Source organism: Falco rusticolus, chromosome W (assembly GCF_015220075.1).
Source record: "Falco rusticolus isolate bFalRus1 chromosome W, bFalRus1.pri, whole genome shotgun sequence".
Lineage (NCBI taxonomy): Eukaryota > Metazoa > Chordata > Aves > Falconiformes > Falconidae > Falco > Falco rusticolus.
In genome coordinates this window covers 14,364,978-14,388,466 of record NC_051209.1, presented here as the reverse complement: position 1 = coordinate 14,388,466, position 23,489 = coordinate 14,364,978, and the positions used below count along the sequence as shown (strand labels likewise).

At 43.2% G+C, this 23,489-nt stretch overlaps 2 protein-coding genes across 2 annotated transcripts in view; one reads left to right on the top strand and one right to left on the bottom strand.

The window, feature by feature from the left end:
- Positions 1–23,489, top strand: part of LOC119140646 (SET-binding protein-like) — a 289,437-nt gene that overhangs the window by 210,266 nt on the left and 55,682 nt on the right. The gene's annotated exons all lie outside the window — the stretch shown is intronic.
- Positions 13,781–16,559, bottom strand: LOC119140647. Its single transcript, XM_037372144.1, has 2 exons — positions 16,053–16,559; positions 13,781–14,771 (listed from the first exon to the last, which is right to left on the bottom strand). The coding sequence occupies exons 1-2, from the start codon at positions 16,542–16,544 to the stop codon at positions 14,322–14,324; spliced, it is 942 nt and encodes a 313-aa protein (XP_037228041.1). The 5' UTR covers positions 16,545–16,559; the 3' UTR covers positions 13,781–14,321.

The window sequence follows — 23,489 nt, the reverse complement described above, 5'->3', positions numbered from 1 at the left end:
GTGATGAACGAAGTTCATTAGTTATCAATTCAAACACACATATAAGTTGCCTTGTTTTCTTCAGTAGTGACACTTGACTCAACAGGACCTAGGTGCCATATGGCATCATGTGCACAGATGCAGAGGCAGGCTGATGCGTGGTCCAGGGTTTGGAGACCCATCTTCCATACCATACTTTTCTCATGTGACTGCAGAAAAGTGTCTAAATTGCAGTAAACCTCAGTGTCTGTCTGGGAAAAGGGGACAAAAGCACTTTCCTGCTGTACAGAGCCACAGTGAGGCCTGATACACATTGATGCCCAGCAAACACAGCGTGGGAACAGTGGCAGTGCTTGAAGCACATGGGAGAAGAGCCAGACATGAACTTCACTTGCTGAGGATGTATGGAGTGTTAGTCACCCTGCCTTTCCCCAGCTCTGCCTCTGCTGTGGTTCCCTCAGACACCCCAGGCTCCTATGTAGCTTCAAGCAGCTGCAAAAGCTTTCCAGCCCCAGTGTCAGTGGGGGAGCTCTGTGTCCTGTGGTGAGGGACAGGAACTATATTATTATGAGGTGAGTGCTCGTACCATCTGGCCCATAAAAGTTACCATCAGAGCTTTACAAAATGCCATTATTTGTAAATACAATTACATTCATCAAAACAGCTGTTTTGGCCCCTGGATGCTTAGGACTACAACCAGAATTACTGAAATGACCTCCAAAAGTGTTAGCTGGTCCCCTTAGGATAAACGTCCTTCTTGTTTTCCATGAAGTCTTCTGCCAGTCCTGGGGAGAGGAGGCCAAGCTAGCATGCCTCTTGCTCCATTCTGCCCACGGTGCTTCCTAGAGGAACGGGGACAACAAAAATGATGGGGAATGCAAGTCGAAGCTTTCCTTGAAAGTGTTTTGACTGAGGCATTTGCAATACAGTGAGTGTTGTTGTTTTAATGCTACCACTTGCTTGCTGTGTCGCTTCCAATGTTTGCACTGACCAAGGAAAGAAGAAACATAAGTGAAGCTGGAGTGGGAGAGGGATCTGGAGTATTTACCACCCAACCAATCTTTTATTTTTTTCTCTTAATGAATGTATGTTTATTGCACTGCCTGAGGCTCAGTACAAAGTCTTTTGGACCAGCGATGAATTAATCAAATTAAATGCTATGACCCCTTTTGTCACTGAAATCTCGGAATGAAGAACTTATCGACACCGATGTGATGCAGATAAGCAGACACTTCTTTATTGACGGCCGGGTGTGTGAGCGAGTCCTCTCACGATCAACGCACACCAAGTTTCAAAATCATACACCATATATAGAACTTATTCATACATATTCATTAAGTATTAATACATAAACATAGTATTTCCCGAAAATCATTAACATACTTTCCTCCCATATCTGATTCTGTGCAGTAAAGGTTAGAAAGGTCCAGAAATGGGTCTGGGGTACGATTTGGGTAGGTGGTATATGAGTCGGTGGTCGCGATCTCCCCCTGCCAGAATTACCTTTTACTAAAGTTCACGGTTTCTTGGCAGGTAACTACAAGTTGTTCCAGTCGACTCTCCCCAGTTCCCATTAATTCTATATTCTGACATTTCAATACACTTTCTATATACAGAAGACTAGTCAAATACAAAGAAATCTGTAAAATCCCAAATTTGTTACCTAAGTTTTAAACAATGATTCTAGCCCATTCTTCTGGCCTTGGTACAGGACTGTACAAAGGATTTCATAGCAGCTTTTACTGTGCAACTACAAGTTTCATTAAAATATATTTCTTATGCCTCTATATTTATATTAAAATGTTTTTATAAAATCAAATAAAGTCAATTAATTCTAACTTATTAGCAGATCTGTAACACTTTGCTTTTGGGGAGTGTTACAAGCCTCCCAGCACCCTGCCTAATTTCTGCCTCTTATTTTGCTCTCTGTCCAACAGTCAAGCAGTTTTTCCTTCACAACTTGGCGACTTACAGCTATTAATCTTCCCTCTTTCTGGCCAATGCCAGAATGTCTTGTTTGAAGTTTTTATTTAGACCACTGCTGGTTTATGGATTTGTGCAGATTCCACGTTGGATGTGCAGCAGCTTTGTGTCAGACACAATTGGCTTCTGCTGGGCTCTTGGCTTTAAAAGGCAATAAAGAACCACGGCCAGATTCTCGTCTCGGCCCGGCATAAATCAGGCATCTCCCCACTGAAATGGGTGAGGTTCACTTCTGCAGTGAGTATCTGTCGAGGCAAAAAGGGACTGTGGGGCTGGGACGTTCTTGTGGCCATGCTCTACCTGCTGGGTGCTGAAAACAACCTCCGTGCAGCATTTGTAGCAGTTTTCTTAGCTCGGAGGAAGAGGGTTGGTGAAGATTTTGACATTGTGCAGCCTGGATATTTATATAGTTGGCAGTTTAAGAAGAGTTAGAGGGAAAAGCGTGTGCTGTAGCCCTGGCCTACGTGCAATATAATTTCTTGCTCAAAGGTACTGATAATCTAGGTACAAGGCAGGAGGTCTGTTTGTGTGCACAGAGGTAAAACAAAGCAGTGGCTCTATCTTAAGTATTAACTTGCTGCTCAGTGTGACTCAGAGCTGGGCATAGCAAAAGATGAGCTCAAGATATCTGCTGGTAAGTGGTATCGTAATGCTCTCAGGGCAACCTGCACCCCGTCCTACTCAACTGCAGAGGTGAGAGCTGGGCTTTGTGACCTCTGGAGCATGATCTGAGGCAGCTTCTATATTGCCACTGCCTAACAAGAGTTTTATGTTCACGTATCACAGCAAAAGAAAATGGAAAGAGCATTATCCCAGCTGCCTTAGTCTGCCTGTTTGCAATAATGATGGTGAACAACAAAAGGAGTAAGAACATCCTGTTTTAAGGTTTTACTGAGAAGGAAGTCTGAATAATTCCCCTATAGATCAAGGGCTGAGGGGAGGGGTGGGAAAGAAAAGCTTTGACTGTCCATGGAGGAGTTTTTTTACACAACCTCAATGACTTGGAAAGACCCAAGGACTCACAATAAGAATCATTAGTGATTTGTCATTGAAAACATGCAGCTGGGCATGGATCCCTACAGGCTTTTGCAGCAGCATGAAGTCTGACAGAGCTTTCACATGGGGTGGTGCTGATTTCGGGAGGCTTTGGGAGTATGTGCAATGCAGAGTTAACTGTCAAGCAAGGGCAGGACTAGATGGCTCAGAGGGATTTGCTAAAGAGCTATCAAGCCATGGGTCACTGGTTGAAATTTAATCTGCAAGAACAGTGACAGAAAATCAAATCAAAGTGCTGATATCAGAGTGATGCTGGAGCAAGAGCAAAAGTGTTGCTGGTGCCTTATGCGGCACACACAGGCAGCTTGAACAAACCGGGAGGAAACTGTGAGGAATTTGTCTGGTTGATCCCAATTGCAAGATACAGCTCAGCCAATTTGTATTACACCTATCCATAACTCACTTGTCTTAGTGCAGTTATTTGTGAATGACAGCAGCATATCCCATCACAGAATCTGGCCCAAACCCAGCATTATATAGTACTAGAAACAGAGTTGTAGAGACACCTAGGTAGCGTTTGCTCAGCAGAGTCACAGAATGTGAATCAGCAATGTACCCCAAAGCTCGGTAATTTGCAGTTCTGGTGATGGATATTTTTGCCGTTAAGACCCGCATGGAGGTCAGTAGTGATATTGTTCTCATTCCTGGACTTGATGTTTTCACGATAGCTATCTCAGGGCTGGGGAGGGCCCATATTACCAAGGCTATAAAACCAGCTCTTATGGTTTTCATGTTAACCAGAGGGAAGGTTGGTGAGGCGAAGGACAAGGGCACCCGCTGCACTCAGCAATGGTGGCAGTACCGTGTATGGGGGTCAATTTGTTGGGGCAGGCAGGCGCGTGCTGGTGCTCCTCACCCCACTGATGTATTCATTGTCCTTGTCACTGATTTTCATGAGCAATTCGGTGTTCTTTCCTCTGCTCCCAAGCAGCCAGGCTGAGGATACGGAGTGTCTCCAGATGGCACAGAGCTTCCATTTCAGCTCTGTGTCTTTGGCCTTCCTCGCCTCCAGTGTAGGCAGAGAAGGGAGCAATAGTCAGCATTGATTTTTGTGCCAGCTATGATTAGTTGGCATAAAGAGCATTTAAGTTAGTTGACACAGCCTTTGAATTGCTTGGTTTGCTTAAAAAAAGAAAAGCAAAAAATCCCTGGACTTCTCCAGGTTCTCTTTGCTGCCTGAAGTCCAGACTGCACCAGTAACACCTTGGGCTTATCCCAGAACTGGGACGTGGTCAGTTGCAAAATGTTTGTCATTCTTATATTTATTTATTTTCTATTAAAAAAAAACAAAACAAAACAAACAAACGAAAAACCCAAAAAAACAAAACTCTTGGAGAGCAACAAGTTAAAAAAATAGTTAAACTCCAGATTCATGCAGTTTTCCTGTTTTGCTTCTTAACAAAACCTCAAAACCACTTTGAACAAGTTTCCCACCTCAGCTGAGGGTGGAGTTGTGTACACCCCACACATGGCCTCCAGAAGTGCACCCAAAGACAATAGCACATCTCCTCTGGCACGGTGGGGCCAAATCTGCTGCTAGCAGGTCAGTTGATACATGCACCTGTGCATGACCGCCCGAAAGAGCTTCTGACTCAGCCAAGTACATTGGAAAACTTTAAATTTTCTATTTCCAACTGAACAGACTGAATGGTAGAGATGTGGCAGACAGAAACTGGAGGCATTTGATAAAGGGATGCCTCTGTTAGATGCTAGGCAAGCTTTGGCTGTTGTCGGTATGCTGGGTGATCTGTTGCAATTTTATTGATTTGATCTAGTGAGACAACATCTTGGTAAATAAGAAGAGCAGAGAAATCTATTGCACTGAAATTAATGGTTGCTGCCTGATCTCTTCTTAAATGAATTCACTGCAATCTGAAGCAATGCATGCATTTTGCAAACCCAGCATTCTTTGGCTCCTACACTGCATCATGACATTACTTTAGGCGGTAAGGAAGATCTTATTTGTGATGTAGTGTATTGTGGTAGATAGTAAAGTAGCTAGATGCCTGGGAACTCTGGATGGAGCCATGGCATCTGGGTGTGTAATTCTAAGTAGCAATAAGCAGCACTTTAACATTTCCTCCCACAGTAGAAGCGTACCCATTAGTTTAGCCAAGTCAGCTGTGCAAGTCCTTGCATAAAAGGACAAACTGCTAAAACGCTACTAGGAGTCACTCTTATGTTAAAGAGTGGGTAGAACAGGGTGCATTAACCCAAATTCTCCTTCTCTACTGCTAATCGGGTGAGAGTCTTGCTGAGATCAAAGAAACCCCTAGCAGGTAAAAATGATAATAAATCAGGACTCCTCAGTCTTTTTCTCAGCTCTGTTTCTAAGATGCTGCATAGTTTGAAGAACTCAGTGAATGTGATTTAGACCATCCATGAGTCAACTTAAGTCCCTGTGAGAATGAACTGGGTGTGTCAAAGTCCCAGGGAATGGCTCAGTCCGTTTCATCTGAAGAAGAACCTACATCCCAAAGATACTGAGTGTATGTATAAATCTGGACAGTGTGTTTTGGACTCAAGAGTAACTTAAGCATTTAAGCACATGGTTTTGCATGTGTTCAATGATTGACAGCTCCTGGCAGTCCATCATGACTCAGAAGTGGGTGAGGAGCTGCTAATATCTCCAGAACTGTTGAAAAAGTCCCACTTAATTAAGTCACAGTCTGACCAAACCCATCAATTTTAGGTGACATTGAGCTAGCATGGAATACTCCGGCAAGAGAAATCTGGATCATGTTTATATTGGTTTTGTGGGCCAAACCAGAGAGTCTATGCTTCTGAGCTGCTTGTTGCAGGCTGGCTTGTGTTCACACAGCTGAGAGCATCTGGAGTGGGCAGACTGATCCATGCTGCACAGCACTTGATCCTGATCTACACTGGGCAGCATCTCCCTGGGGTACAATTATAGATATTTCGGGGGGGGGGGGGTCCTAATACAGATGCCAAAATAGGGTCTTTTCTGCAGCCATCTGCTTCCTGTGTGCTTTTGGAAGTGACAGGAGGGATTCTGGGCTTTGGGGACTTAAGGCTAGCATTACAATATTGCACCAGGTAAAGAGCCAAAGTTGTGTGGTGCATGTCCACACTGTTCCTAGCACAGAGCCTGGAGCACACTGTCATCTTGGCCATGCCCAGCTTTCCTCTTGGATGGAACAAATGGCTCCCTAATGGCCATCTAACAAGAGCAGAGTGTGGAGGACCTGGATACCTGGCTACAGGAGAGGGACACAGTCCACATTGCTAAGTGCCAGCTAAGTCTGGGGCATGAGGGAAAGCCTGTGCCCTGGCCTAACTCGATTCATGCCATTTTCTGATAGAGCTCTAAAACAGAAGATTCACATACAAAAGTCCTCACCTTCCACTGGGCTGAAACTCTTTAGCTTCTACATCTTACACTTCTAGTTGTTGAGTGGCTGACATTCAGCAGGAGAAGGCAATGCCTCCACTCCAGCCTTACCTGTAGCCTGGTATAGTCCAGGCAAGTGGAAATACTTGAGTCAGACCCCCTTAGGCTGGACAGCCTAGGTCTTTACTTTTCTGTTTTCTGGATAAGTGCTCAAACCATTAGTGTCTGGTGCTTCCTCCTCTGACTTATCCCACAGCACAGGTGCTTGCCCTTCAGAGAGGAATTTGCATTTTGATTCCCACATAAGCAGAATTCCACACTGTTGAGCCTTGAATTAAGCACTTACTCAACCGCACTTGTGAGAATAGTATTTCCTAGTGCTTACGCCTGAGTGGCTACGTGCAACCACACTAAATATCCCATGAAGGACCCATAGCTCACCGTTCAGTGGATGGAGAAACGTGTGAACTCCGATTGAGTGCTACTTCAGAGGCATCTGCCTCTGCATTGCTTGTATACTTTGCGTAGGCACCTGCCTTAAGTGATCTGAATCATTCTGATGGAGCCAAGCACCTATTTTTTTTAGATGTTGCAACGAATAAATTGAGTGCCTAAAGCAGGCAGTCTCAATCCAGTCTTCGGGGCCTCCACTTTTACTGACTGATATAATGATATAATAGTCCTTGCCCAACTTAAAGAGCTGTTGCAAGATTTTAATTAATTAATACTGGCAAGGCTTTGAAATGTTGGAAATGAAATGAGGTCTGTAAACAAAGTGTATTATTATGACTTGACAGCACTTTCTACTTCACTTTCACACTGTACCTGAGCACAGCACGAGGCAGCTGCATCTTCTGATTCACCATGAATCATGAAAAAACCTACTTAAAATGTGGATAGTATTGATATATTTACACTGGTTAAAATGTTCCAGGGAAGAGACACTACTTCTCACTCCAAGAATACTGGCCAAAGTGCTGGCAGCTCCCCCCCCTTTTTTTTCCTCCCAGCGTTACTCCATCTATACTGGAGTTCACAGTCACCCAGTGCTCCGTGTTTAAGCAAGATGTGCCAGAAGGTAACTGAAGATGTGAGAATCCTACTAGGATTTGCAGAAGACCTAATGACTCCCCAGTGACAGTGTTGGCTAACCCAGGTTCTCATCCTGAGCACTGTAGTCTCTCAGGTGGTTTTTGGTCTTCCATATCTCTAGTATGATTGATGTTAATTATAGCCATACAGTTTCAATGCTGGACAAGGCACCCAAGAGAAGTTGGTATCCCCAAAGTCCTTCTTGTGCTTAGCATCAGATTAGCACACAACACTCCTTGGACTAAGTCCATTGGTATGTCACACTGTTTCATCAAATTACAAAATAGCTCATTAGGTTCCTAGTCAGGTGTAATTTTCTCTATATGTAAATTCTTAATGAAGAATGCTATAAATTTACTCACTAAGCACTTTGCCTCCACTGCTTTGTGAAACACAAGCAAATCCTACGGGGTAAAGACAAGAGAAAGGGGAAGCATCTGCCACTAAACAGTATAACTCCAGGTGATGCCACTAAACAGCCAGGGATGCTGCCATTCAGCTGGCCACCAGGAAGAGATGGCCTCAGAATGAGGTGGCTGGATGACCATCCAGATGACTGCTGTGGTCCTATCAGCAGGCCCCCTGCACCAAGGGCAGCTCTTTTCATGTGCATAACATGGTACCGGCAGCTTCTGTTGCTCCTGGCAGTGTGCAAGAGAGGTCCTGGCATTGCCATCTGGCCTTCATGCGTCGTCCTGGTAGCGTCTGGTCCACTCAATAGGACCGAACAAATGATCCTTTTGTATTGACCCTTTGCCACAGAAGAATACTCATTTTTCCAACCCATTGCTGTAACGAGAACGCATGATCCCTTCTGTTGTTATCATCCATATGTCTCATCAAAGACAGAATTTATGTTTGCCCCCAAGGGCAATTCCTGATTCAGAGGATAAGAGATGGCTTGAAGACCATGTAAATTTTACCAATATAAACTGTCTGGTGGTCAATGGTGTCTCACGTGAGCTGTCCACTGTGAGCCAAGTTCAGACAGAAGTGAATGTCACAAGAGTCCGTCTCTCCATGAGAGCTGATGAGCCAGTGGAGTTTGTGCTCTTTGTACATATGCTGTTAGTTATTACATATTTTCCCTAATTTGTAGGTGGTGCTTTTCAGCATAAATCTCAGACTGGTTTTACAAGAGAGGTCAGTATCTTTGCCCTCATTTCACAGGCAGATAAACGAAGGTGCAGGGAGGTCTAATGCCGGAAGGTTGGTGTCAGAACAAGAAACAGCTAATTACAACAGACTTAAATTTAATTGTGCATGAGTGTCAGTAATTCTTATTGCAGCATCAACCACAAAGTTATGCAGAGATACCAAAGACAGAAATAGAGCAGTATTGACCTCTTCTCTGCAGATGTGGATATGCTCTCCAGAGATTTTTTCCCCCCAGAACTGATAAATGACTTAAAGGAGAGCAGATGCCATTTCTCCACCTGGGTGACTATGCCCAGAGGCAATAGAAGTAATTTTTAGGATATGGTTTCCCACCTATTTACATCAAGCTAGTAGCAGTGCTTATTTTAACACAATTGCCAAGTGACTTTATTTTTAGATCTTGTCAGCATAGTACCATTTTGTAATTCTTGCCTTGTTTAAAACAAGTAAAACATTTCAATGGGAACATGAAATTCACTGGAAGAATTATTGCTGCCTTGCAAATATATATTGATAGCCTAAGAAAGCAGTGATTTTCTCTTTTCCATAACAAGAAATGCTCAAAATCTATAAAGCATCCCTAATATTTTATTTTAAGAGACCAAATCACAATTTGGGTTATCTTTCAGTAGGAACTTTATAGATTTTCCAGCTCTTAAGGTGTTCCTTAGGGAGTCTTATTTCATCCAAATGACATTGTTCTCTTGACAATTTTCATACTCCTATAAGAAAATTTGCCAGTGGGGCATAATTTTGGTTTTAAAGGTCCTAGAAAATAATACAAAATTGAAGGAAAGAAAGAAAAAAAAAGAGGTGGAAGATGCAGTTTGTGACATTCACACAAATAAGAAAAATCCGGTTGCTAGGAAGACTGATCAGCCACGTGTATTTTATAAGCATGTGTCAACCTGAGGTACTACACTTCTGTGTTTTATTCAATTAGAACTTTTCAGAAGAATGTAATAATTGCTGTACTGAATCTACCTCATTCAGTATCCCATCCAAAGAATGTGGAAAAGAAGGCATATGGAAGAAGAAAATGGCATGATGTGTCTATGGAAGACATCTTTTCCTCCTTTCCCTGACTAACAGATTGGCTTTTGTCCCTGTGAATCACTTTTTATGTCCCTCCTTTTTCTCTCCTGACTTAATAGTAAATAGTTCTACCATCTACACTTTGGAAACCCATAGGGGTTTTTTTGTCTTCATAATACTTTCAATAAATCCTGCCCCAGGAAGTGAAAGCTAAAATGTGACCACTCTATTAGGAACAAATTAGAGAAAAGAGCCCTGATGGAAACCAGCTCCAGAGTAACAGCAACGATTCATAAAATATGAAGCCCAGTGGAGAGAAATGGTGGTCAGGGATGATTTCAATAAGGACACGTCCTGATTTATACTGAGTAGGACCTGGAGAAAGATACTTTTACATAGCCTGATTGCCTTCTGCCCTGGATATTGCCAAAAAAGATGAAGTTTACAAGGAAAATTCATGTATCCATTAATGGGCAGCTACCTCTGAGGAAGAGAATGACCAGTGCAGTGGTGTGCTGAAATCCCACATTTTAGGGACTGGAAGACTGACTAGCATTACAACATGTACCTGGAATTGACCTAAATGTGCTTTTTCTGCTTCCCAAATTTCTGTTGTTCTAACTAGGTTTATATAAGATACATTGAATGCAAGTTTGAAGACAGAAATTTTTCCGGACTGACTGCCAACAAACCCAGAAGAACCATCTAAGAATATTCAAGCTATGAGTGCCTTTTTTCAGCAATAGGTGATATTTTTCACACTGCAGAATGACATTGTTTCATCCCTTGGAATTTTATGTGCTTTTTTTTTTTTTTTTTTTTTCAGGGCTCTTTTATTGTACAATGATGATACATTTATTTTGACTTTTGATCTGCAATCTTAGAATAGGCCTTTGGTGACTAGGAGAATTCATGACAATGAAAAAGATCCCTCTTTGAGAAACAATATTCCACAATATTCCATTTTTAACCATAACATCTGGCAAATTTTTCGAATAATTTCTTGAGCTCTATCATTTGTGGATCACCCACTAAAGACATCCGTTAAGGGGGTTTTGATAGTTTAGGAGGCCTGAAGACATCATGTTGGACAATCATGTGATGGCAATATTAGCACAATAAGTATAAAGGACCAAATCTTCATCACCTTAAATTTCATCATTTAATATACTAACCAGGTTTGAAGAAATGGATTAACAGCTCACCATCTACCCCACTCAATTTTCACTTGTCAGTTGATGCTGTCAGTGGAGCTATACTACTCACTTTCAATGTGCATATATTCTCCAAAACACTACTTGGTTTCCTCTGAACTAGCAAATTGCTGAATTTAAAAGGAGAAGAAACTAGGGGATGTCTACATGTAACAATACCCTTTTGCATGAGATTTTTTTTATGTCACAAAACCAATGTGTGTCCACAGAGCTTTACACAACCTAATAAATGACCAGTTGACACTGTGCCTCTCTAATTGTCCCTAACTGGAAGCAAAAATGCTGTCTGTAAGCCAAAGCTGATTAATGCTATTGGTTGATGAATTTTATTTTTTAAGATACAGGAGCCAAGGGGGAGCCACAGATTTGAACTTTCGCAAGGACTGCCTCTGCTTTAGGGGAATTTTGATTTTACCTGCTGTTTTGTTTATTTAAAAAAAAGAGTGATGTCTAATCTTCAGGAATGTACCTCATCATCCAACCCACAAGCTCTTTGCAAAATAATAAACCTACACAGAATGTACTGTTACTTTTTTTTTTTTTTTAACTTCTTCCTTTCAGAGGTATAAATCACAGATTTCTGCCTTTTGCAAATTAAAGTATATGCTTTACACTGGATAGTTGGTACTGTTTTGTCTGGCCAAATGTTCCATGCTGCTTCCAAAGAAACTGTGGACACTGAGTTGGCTATAATTTGTCTTTGAACTTGTTTGCAAAAACTCAGTCTTTATAGGCCTCCAAGAAAAAAATATACGTAGTTTATTTATTAAGTTGCAGTTTAATTTTTTATGTGCAGATTTGCTGATGGTAAATCTAGTTGGTTTTTTTTATTTGTCTGGCTGAGTTTTTTCTGTTTACATCCTTTGGTTTACAGGAATGGTATCATCCTGCCATATAGATACAAAACCCCTATACATTTCTGATTATTTTACATGGGCTGAAAAGGATCTTGGATATAAAATAGTCCTCTTGATAGCTGGTTGCAAGACTAAGCTTGAGCTAAACCATGCTTGACTATTATTGAGTAAATATACTTCCCATTATATTTCCAGAACTCTTCTCAACTACATGTTTGCCTTTATGACTTTGTGATGTAGTAGACAAACAGTGCTACAGTGCAGCTTGTGCTGCTAAGTCGTCTATAATGTATTTCTAAATAGTATACTAATAGGAATGCACCATAGTCTCTCCCCTTGAAGCACTTGCTGGCTTGGTCTGTCAAATATAGTTTAAAGTTTTGATCAGCTGAATGTTCAGCAAGGAATAAATGAAAGTTATTGGTGTGTAAATGTGGTGACGCAAGTCGAGGCAGACTGAAAAAAACACTATGTCTGCGTGTCTGGGTTCGGACAAAATGGCCTTTATTGTTTATACAAACTATTTATATATCTTAGACAGTACAGGTGTCAGCCCCTGATAGGTTTTTGTGTCCTTCTTCTTGCTTGCTCTTTGCTGTTGCTGTAGGTGCCCGTATGCTGCAGTTCTAAGTTCCGGTTCTTCACATCCTGTTTACATACCTGACAATTTGTGGCCGTCTTAAAGGTACACGGATGAGTCTTTGAAGTCAACTAACTTGTCTGCAGACTCGCTGCAGACCCCAAGAATTCCCCCTTTTTGTTTTTTGAACAGCTAGTACCAGGTTTGTCATGTTCTGCAGGGCCCTTGCAAACATGACAGCAACCAAGGCAATAGCAAACAAACAATACTGCCAATTGAGTGAATGGATGCCAAAAAGGCTGACATTTTCTCAGATTTTGGTAACATGTTGCTGCAATGGGGGGCCTAAAATCCATGCAGCACATACCATCAAAATCCTCACAGCCATGTCCTTGAGCCAACAACAAAAAGCCAATAGTTGCTCTGTTTTGTATGTAATGGTGGCAAATTTGACTCACATTCTTAACTGCCTAACAAACAAGGTGATTTAACTCTTTAACAGTTTCCCTGCTGTTACTTCGGATAAGAGAAGAACCGCTGCAATACGTTCCCATCAGTTCCATAAATCAGTTACATCATTACATGCTTCATCCAAAGTTATATTGCGCGTAAACGCATTATGCTTATCAACATGTTCACGTGTTGATTTATGCAGATGCCATGGTCCCATCATGGCCTCCTACTACATAAGCATCTACATAAAGACAACTATCGACATTCAAAGGGCAAACAATATCAACTTCTTTTGGGTTAACATTATACAGAGGTAGTCAATTATCGAAAAAACTAAGGCTTTCAGTAAGATTCTTCATTCCCCGCATACATTCACTTTTTGCAACAATGTCTGCAAGTCAGTTTCAAGGAAGGGCACACCAAACAAGGACTGGTTCAGTAAGGAGACCACACAGTAGTTCTTGGGTTGAATGGCGGCAGCAGCGCTCCCACGATCCGGCACGCTAAGCTCAGGCCGCACACAGCGAGCAGGTATCCATCGCGGACCTTCATCTGTAGAAACACAAGCATAACCTCTCCCCCAAGTTAACAATTCATGCGGTCCCGACCAATGCCCGGTACGAGGGTCTTTCATGCGTACTAAGACACCTTCATGCTTTTGCTGCTTGTCACCAATTGACACAAAATGTCGCACAATGGGAGGCACCGCATGGTTGGCAGATATTTTCAGAAAGTTCAAACATAACATGCTTTCTCTAATCGTGCCTCTGGGGTCATTCCCTTCATTCCCCCTTTTTGTTTTTCAAGCTGGCATTTAAGAGTACCATTCATGCGTTCAACAATGGCTTGGCCCGTAGGGGAATGGGGAATTCCAAATTTGTGGGAGATCCCCCATTGGGAAAGGAACTGACTGACAGGCCTGGAACTACAGGCAGGTCCACGGTCTGTTTTGATTTCAAGAGAGACACCGAGCACAGAAAAAGCACGTTGCCAATGCCTAATGATGTCACGACTGGTCTCTCCTGTGTGGGCAGTAGCAATCATTGCAGTAGAATATGTATCTATTGTAACATGGACATATTTTTCTGCCAAACTCATTTTAATGAGTTACATCTGTTTGCCAAAGTTGTAAAGCTTGAAGGCCTCTAGGATTAACTCCATATTTTGGCACAGAAGTAACATATTGACTGTCTGGACAGGCTGCAATAATACCGCGTGCAGCAGCCTGAGAGAGACCCTTTTGGCCAAACTGGTGATACAAGGATTGCCAATTCTGATGATAGAATTGGTGGGCTAACACGGCTTGCTGGTGGACATCAGGAACAGGCACTGACAGAGCCACAGAAACTAGAGCATCAACTCTAGCATTGCCTTCAATTATAAAACCAGGTAGGGAAGTATGGCTATTAACATGCATAACATAATATGGAGAATGGCGTTTCCGAATCTCTTCCCAAACTAAAGTCAAAATTGCAAAAAGCTTGGGGTTGTTGACATGGCCAAGGACAGCCATATCTAGCTTGGGAAGGAGGGCTGCCACATATGCCGAATCAGTAACAAGATTAAGAGAGCCTGGAAAATACTGAAATGCCAAAGCCGCAGCCCGTAATTCTACAACTTGCGGGGATCCTTCCTGATATACAATTTGGGAATGCCATTGCCCATGGTTTTTTCCAAGCAACTGTGGCTTTTCCCATTTTTCCAGATCCATCTGTAAATACTGTGTCACCTTCAACTGGTTGTCTTTGACTTAGTTGCCGTGGCTGCAAAGTTAGATTTACAGTCATTTTCAGAAGTGGATGAGGTGGGTGATGGTACTGAATTTGCCCTTGAAAATTGGCAAGAGCCACTTGAAGGGCAGCAGAATTTAACAGCGCCCATTCAACATAGTATTGTTGTACAGGGATAATTACAGTTGCTGGATCAGCTCCAGTCAACTCTAAACATCTTTTTCGGATTTTTATGATCAAATCGGCAACAAGTTCATACCATTCAACAGCAGTTTTCTTAGGCTGCAAAGGCAAAAACAACCATTCAAGTACATGCAGCGGATCTTCCCAAGCCTGGTTCCATTGGGCCAACATAGCAGAAGGGGAAGATTGGTCCATTAAAATAAAACCACTTAAAGGAAGTGTGATATCTACACGCCACACATGTCGCGAAGAGATCAACTCTTCAACTTCTTTCAGAAGTGCTAAGGCTGCAGGTGTTAAATACCTTGGGGCTAAAAGATCTGTGTCTTCTTTTAAAAGTTGCAAAAGAGGTTGCATTTGTTCATTAGTAAGGCCTAAATAAGGCCGTAACCAATTTAGCATTCCTGCAAGTTTTTGGACATCATTCAAAGTCTTTATGTCCAGTTTCAATTTGATAGGTTGTGGAGACACAGTTCTTTTCAGCACATTCATGCCCAGATATTTCCAAGGCTCTTGTCTCTGAACTTTTTTCAGGAGCTACAACCAATCCAAACTCTGCCAAGCTATGTCTGGCATCTTTTTCAACTACGTTCAGCAGTTCTGTTGACAGTGCTGCCAGCAAAATGTCATCCATGTAATGACAACAGTAAACATCCTTGTATTTGTCTCTCACAGAGCTCAGGGCTAGGGCCACAAACCATTGACAAATGGTTGGCAAGTTTCTCATGCCCTGAGGCAGCATGGTCCAGTGATACCTTTTTGTGGGCTCATAGTTATTTCTAGTTGGTACTGTAAAAGCAAACTTTGCTTTGTCTTTTGGATCTAAAGGAATGGTAAAAAAACAGTCTTTCAGATCAATAACTAAAATGTCCCAGTCCATTGGTATCATGGTGGCAGATGGCAATCCTGGCTGTAAGGCCCCCATAGGGGCCATCACTGCGTTGACTTTATGCAGGTCATGCAATAATCGCATTTTACCAGACTTCTTTTTTATCACAAATACAGGGGAGTTCCATGGGCTATGTGATTCTTTAATGTGGCCCGCGTCTAACTGTTCTTTAACTAATTCATGCAGGGCATACAGCTTTTCTTGGGGCAGGGGCCACTGATCTACCCATACTGGTTTGTCAGTTAACCAAGTGAGACCAAGGGTAGGCTGTTTCACTCCCTGCAGTACAGTGGCCCCAGTTAAAAATCCGTGGTGATACGAACTCCCCATTGTCCTAAACAATCTCGACCCCACAAAGTGAATGGTGCGGTGGCAACGTATGGGCGGACGGTGGCAGTCTGTCTTTCTTGTGTCTTGATCTGTATAGGTTTTACAGAGAAGTAGCTAGTAGTCATGCCCCCCAGACCTACAACTCCTGCTGCATTATTTACCAAAGGCCATTGAGGTGGCCAGTCTTTGCCCAATATGACAGTTACGTCTGCTCCGGTATCCAGAAGACCGCTCAATCTCACTTGTGCAGGAGTGCCTCCCGATAACGCCAAGGTGCAGGTCAGGTTGGGTCGTTGTGAAGATAGTTCTCGCGTCCAACACACTTGAGGTTTTCCTGTGGAGCAGAATCCTTCATCACCCCGCCACCTAGGCTCTGTTCTGGGAACACAACTCACAAAAGGCACAAGTTGAGCAAGGCGTGTATTTTTTGGAATTGTAACAGGAGGCACAGGTGTAGAAACTAAGGCACATATTTGACCTGTAAAGTCTGCATCAATAACACCAACATGTACTTGGATATTTTGCAAAGTAGTACTAGATCGACCTATTAGTAAGGCACTAAGGCCCTTACCTATTGGCCCCTGAGCATTCAAAGGGACCTTAAACACTCCATGGTTGGTTAGAGTTACTGATTCACTGGCGTATACATCCATCCCTGCTGATCCTTGGGTCCTCCCTGATAATTGGTAACATAAGGCTGGACGGTTGGTATGACAATCTGAGGTACTTGTGTCATCGCGCGCCTCCTCACGCTCTTGTGAGTGTTTCCCTGTCGTGATAGGTGAAATCCTTCTTTATCGTAATGAGAATGGCATTGTTTTGCAAAATGCCCTTTCCTGCAACAGCGGAAACAAGGAATTATCGCCAAGGACAGTTTAGGTCGTGGCACATGTTGTTTTTTGGAGGGGCAGTCCTGCACTACTTTCCAAGCAAATGGTGTGTGAACGTGAGGATTACCAGCAGCCGCATCTCCTAATACAATAGGATATGCATGCGGTGCATCGGTGGAAGGAGTAAGAAGTTCAAGGAGTGTTCCGCCTATCTGTTCTACTAAATCCCAGTTCCCGTCTCTTAACGCCCCATCTCTTACAGCCTGCCAAAATCGCCGAGGGTCGCGCGTCATTACTGTACCACTGGAAACTGGATTTTTACCACCTCCACCTTCTTCATTGCCTGTGACTGATAACGTTGTCGTAGCTGGTCCCGAATCCGGGTTTTCGGCATCTCCATCCTGCGCAGGCAGGGCCGGAGCCGAGGGGGTGGGCAGGGGGGCGGAGCAGGCGGAGGAGGAAGGAGTGTGGGCTGGCACAAATGTTGGGGGGGGTCAGGGGGGCTGGGATCGGTCCACCGAGGTTTCTGCTTCTCATCCTCGGAATCGGAATCGGTATCGAGTATAAGTCGATGCAGTTGGAGAGATTTAGGGGATTCAGGGCATTGGCGAGTGGCGCCTGGTAAGGGACACAGACTCTCCCCCTCCCCCACCCCCTCATCCTCTTGTCTGTATTCTGGAGGGGGATACAGGGGAGGTTTGAACGATGTACCCTCATTCACATTGTGCTGACTTTTTAAGCCCCCACTTGCGTCTTGCAGACTTTGCAAGCCCCCACTCGCATTTTGCTGACTTTTTAAGCTCCTAGTCGTGTCTTGCAGACTCTGCAAGCCCCAAGTCACATTTTGCTGATTTGGCAAGCCCTCATTTGCATCTTGCGGATTCTTGAAGCCCCCTACAACATGTCTAAGCACTCCCCATGTAGGCAATAGCCCTGACGCCTTTTTGTCCCCTTTCTCCAGAGCTTCTGACAGTGTTGATCCTAAATTGTCCCAGGTCGACACACTAAGAGCAGTCGCGGGGGACACATCCACTCCATGTGTTTTGGCCCACAATAACATATCTTTTAACCGAAGCCCATCTAAAGTAATTCCACGCTTCTCAAATTCTAACTTCCACATTGATAGCACCATGGTATCTTCTTTAGATAACTTATTCCCCATGTTGTCCCTGGTGGCTCACCTTACCGGTGTCAAGTTCTCCCGGGATCTTGCAGCTGCTAGTTGCGCTATTCTGCTTCACCAGGATCCACCTCCCCAGCAACCCACTGGTCACAGTCTCAGGATCTGCCCCTGACACCCCTTACCGGGGTCACATCGGCACAGTCTCGGGGTCTCTTTTTGATACCCTTTACTGGGGTCACATTGGCATGTCAGGGTCACCAAATGTGGTGACGCAAGTCGAGGCAGACTGAAAAAAACACTGTGTCTGCGTGGCTGGGTTCGGACAAAATGGCCTTTATTGTTTATACAAACTATTTATATATCTTAGACAGTACAGGTGTCAGCCCCTGATAGGTTTTTGTGTCCTTCTTCTTGCTTGCTCTTTGCTGTTGCTGTAGGTGCCCGTATGCTGCGGTTCTAAGTTCCGATTCTTCACATCCTGTTTACATACCTGACAATTTGTGGCCGTCTTAAAGGTACACGGATGAGTCTTTGAAGTCAACTAACTTGTCTGCAGACCCGCTGCAGACCCCAACATGTAAAAACATTGCAGGTCTTGTGTTAATTTTGGACTTTTCCCTCTAGCATCCTTCTACTGCTTTCTTCTACAACGATTCCTTTCTATTGATGTGATGCCATCTTTGGTACTCTAACAAAGGGCTATATAAATGTTTGGAACCCAGAACATGTTTTTGGGCAGCTTTCATTCCGCTTGCCAAGTTCAGGAATAAAACAAGATCCTGACTGCTTGTGGTTGCTGTAGATTGGATAATATTTTCAAAGAGTAAGCATGCTGGGTCCAATGACTTCCTGTCTTCTGGCATCCTACCACATGTCTTCTTTACTATACCATAATGTTTCTCAAGTTTGCTTTTATTTCACTCTCATAATTGGCTTTGTATATCCACTGACTGATCTGATTTTCCTATCAAGACAGGGCTGTTCGCTCCAGATTTTCACTAGTGTAACTGAGAGGAAAATTTGGTCCGTGTGCTCTGTAATAAGATATATCATCACTGTCAATATTTTTGTTCTTCCCATCACTCCCCTTCCATATGGCAACTTCACAGGAAAGAACTGAATTGTATATGTTCTAAGTAGGACTTCTTCATTCCCTGCAAAATAGAGGTTGGTTTTAATACCATTCAGACTTAAAAATGGAGGAAGTCCTTAATCCTTTAGTATGGGATGTTCATCTAACTTCAGGCACTCAGAAGTTAGACAACCAGTAGAAACCAGTCATCTGAGCTTCTCCTGTAGGCACTGGAGGGAGGAAGCAACTTTGAGAGGGTGATTCATTGCATCCTAGGATAAGAGTTGGGGGGAAATCTTGCTGTGGAGAACACTCATACAAATCTCTTCAATACCCATTGGTCTTAATGGTGTTGAACTAATAAATTGAGCTGCAGACCCAAAGGCAACATCTGTGCTAGTGGATTGAATGGGGACAGGAGATGATTTTCCTCAGCTGCTGTTAGCCTTCTCCCTGGCATATTTTGGCCTGTGCCTGGTAAGCTCTCTCCAGATAGCACTTGAACATGACTCAGGGAGGCGTTGTCAGACAGGGATGGTTTTCTGTCAGCAAGACACAAATAGGGTTGCCCTGTTAGGAAATTTAGCCCTAGGAAGACAAGCCATGCCATCCGCTTGCTTTCAGAGTCAGACAGTGGATGTTGGCTCATTTTATTTACTGGTGTAGATATAGCCAAAGAGGTGTAAGCAATGAAGAAAGCCATGCAAGGGAATAAAAGATGAACTTGAGAGTTTTTAATTTGCATTGTCTGAAACTGGGAATTGGGGGCAAGTAGTAACCCAAGAGACCAAAACCACTGTCAGTGAGACTTCCCTTGTTACGCAAATTTTAAAGACGCTCCTTCCCTGTACTGGTGCTAGAGAGAGACTGACAGTGACTATGGAAAACAGTATTTCTAAAGAAAGACAACTTCCAGGAACCTCTATACCTAAATGACTTTTGAAAACCAACCACCCTACAGATCCGCCTTGAAGCCACCATCAGGATGCCCAGAGGGTTTGTACCCAGGAGAATGCCCAGTGTCACAGAAGTGTTTCCGCAAAATTGCTGAGCTCTGCCTGCTGGATTTTAAGGCTTGGGACGTCTCTGCCTTAAAAACACAGTTCACCAGAGTATCCAGATCCAGCAACAAGCAATGCAAAGTGTTTCAGCCACTTTCAACAACCGTTATGAGACCCAAGGACCATGGGATAAATTCAGATGAATAACCCTATTTCTAAGTTGTTTCCAGGGAGTGTGTGGGTGTTGCAGACATTTAACTGCCAGGCTATTCATTTTTTTCTGCACTAATAGTTTCCATATTAACTGACTGACCAGTCTCCCTGATGTGTCACATCAATTTTCTTATTAAATACAAAAATAATTAATGTTAGGGATGAGCCTAGAAAGCTCCTCATCTCCCAGATTGGGTCTTGGTGCCAAGTGTCTGGCTGGCATCGTCTCCAATATTCTGCAAACAACATCTGCATGAGCATGTCAGTTGCGTAACTTGTAAAGTTAACATAAGTGACTACCATGATTTGCTGAGCAGCACTGATTAGAGCTGTTTTGCCAGAGGAAGGCTTTACAGTATGTGGGAGATGCAACCATGCCATGCCTTTCCCATGAAAGGGAAAGGGTACCATGGGCAAGAGTACATCATTGGCAGGAATGACTCTGGGGAGATTTCCCTCTCCCCCCTCCACCAGGATTCCTCTGGTCCCTTATGTGATTAATGATGCATCTCTGCTGAATTGATGAATGCTGTGATTACCTCAGAAAAGGAGTTCTTTGGAGTCACCAACACACCCCAGCAGCTGCCTCAGAGGTTGACCTGGAGGATGCTCCAGTGTCCTGGAGATAGGGGAGTTCAGGAGGATGCATGTGAGACCCCAAACCCTAACTGACAGTGCATCTCACTGCTGCTCTGCACATCCTTTTATGGGTTCAGTCACATCTTTGCCCATGAAAGAAAGGTCCAAGGTGCTTCTCCTTCACCCCATGAAACTTGACATGATGCTGTACAGGAGAACAGTGCAGTCAGCAAGCTGGAGCTCCATGACTCAAGTGCCATTCACTCACCAGGAACATCATGTCACTGCCTAGAAGGAAAAACTTATATGTTAATGCTGAAAAAAGAGTTGCATTTTACCTCTTTTCCTCTTACAACAAGTATATTTTATATATGCTATCAGCCATTCTAGCAGAGGTTAGATCCACTTTTTCTGTCCTTTGAACCAGTTTAGTGCAGTTGATTTCAACTGGTTATTTTAAAGCAGCATATGACAGTTCGGTTTTGTAAAAAGGCCGAATTTTGGCACTTTTCATGCAAACATTTTCTTAAGTTCATTTTTTCAAAAACATATAAAATTATTGTCAGAAACAGGGCATGTGAGTAAACAGCTTCTAGACAGGTACTAGGAAGATCCTTGTTTGCAGTTTATGTTAACCTTGGGCTAAAGATTGGCTCTAGTTCAATCTCTGAAACTTTCCAAAGAAAAAAAACGGCAGTGTGTAAATAACCAAACCATACATGTGAAAATGACACTGAAATATAATGTGACAGGTCAAATGTTAGTTGGGTTAAGTCAGGCATTTAGAGTAATCCTTCTTTACCCCACTTAAATGTCACATAGGTAAGTCATGACAGTTCACTCACTGCCAGGAAAAGCTTGCATTATCCTCAAGGATGAATTCAGGACCTCAGGAAGCTACCAAGGCAAATGAAAAACAGAGACAACAGGCAATTGCTTAAGGGCTTAAGCCATATGCCTCAGATCAGTCTAGACATAATTTCAAATGCCAGCAGGTTCATTACCAAGCTAATGCAGATCTGTTGAGTACTTGGACATTTTTTACAGGCAGAAAAAGTCCTTTGAGTTAAATCCTAAGAAATTAGATCCTTTGGGGGTTTAATGGCCATTAAAAGGCACAGGATATTTTCATAAGGGGAGGGGTTTATTAATCTTATGCCCTTAACCAAATTACCCCCTTTCCTCTTACAAATACACTTCCAGTTCCTTATTGCAAAAGGAAGATGGGAGAGGAAGAGAGAATGAAACTCATCCGTGATGTGTCGTATCTTGCAAGAGCTGCACTGCTGCTATCACTGCAACTCAAAGGCACTGGGAGTTTTTGGCAATGAAATCCCCAGGGTGTTGTTCCTGGATTTTCTGTACCAGTGGATGGGCTAGGATCCTGGGTGCCTACTCTGTGTTTATGATTAGACACTGGTCACCTCTTGCAGAATTGGTTTGCCAGGTGTCCCAGGCACCTGGCATCCCACTCCAGCAAACAGTGTCTGCAATGGGAAGGCTGTGCTGACCTGGCCTCCAACTCTCTGGCTGCTCTGCAAGCCCAGCCTGGTGCCTGGTTGATGAGCACAGTGAGCCAGAGTGCTGCAGAGATACAGGGAAGGCTTGTGGGCACAAACACTTGCACACTTACCCTGTGGTTTTTATTATCATCATTAGCCCACAATAACAAGGGCTGGTCAGAGATCAAAACCCTCTGTAATCTAATTATAAAACAAAAGATAGAGGGTAAACATGAGAGCAATGACACTGTATTGGTCAGTTTGACAGGAAGAACAGGGACGTGACTGAAAGGCTTTGTAGCTACTAAAAGAGAGTTGGAAGGCAAACAGTGAGATAACTCATTAGAGGAAACCCCATCAGAGTATAAAAAAGTGCCATGGGAGATAGTGCAGAGGTGTTTTATTTGAGAAGTATATAGACGGCCAATGGAAAATGGTGTGATCGATTAATCACGGACAGCAGCCACCATTTACGTAGAGAATGAGGGATGTTATCCCTTTGATGGAATGCAGAAGGGTCTCCAGTGTAAAAAGAAGGGCTGGGGTTCAGCTCCAGACTCAGACACCTGAATACGAGCAAAAGGATTAAAAGAGCAATTTGGGAGGAACACAAAGGAAAGCCAAGGAGATAAGGAAGGTATGGCTGTGGTTACCACAGTGTAGATGCTCCATTCTCCTCAAGATGACAGATCAAGACTGGGTGTCTGCTAGCGTGTGTTCACACACAAATCATTTGGCTTGATAAAAAAGATATTCAGTGAAACGCAATCACTATCCTTAAAATCTGAAAATCTCTATTATGATTTATTGGTGTTCTGTACTTCCATCTGTCATGGGTAGACCTTCAGCATTTCCAACATCAGTGACTCAGTGCTGCTGATGCTGGGAAGTGGGCACTGATCCAGCCTGGATTTCTTCAACATCCTTCTGTGAAACACTGGCAAGATTCAGAGACACTAAGTGGCTTTCCCAAACCTGGCTTCTATCTGTCAATAGGAGCCAGATCGCCTAATTCACTGTTCTTTAGCAATCAGCTGATAAAATTCTTGTGGCTTTGTTTTAACGATCTGTTATTTTGAAACTGGATGATGTTGGAAAATTATCAGAATACTTGAAAACAGGCAATGAAGTTATATTCAGTGGATCACACAAGTTTTCGTTTATTTTCTATTTCAGCTTTTTATTGAGACAGTTCACCCCAGTAAAGAAAAAGTGCAGTTTGCCTTTTCCCTTTCAGCTTATGCTCGTGGTGAGAAACACGGTGTTTAAATTCTTAGT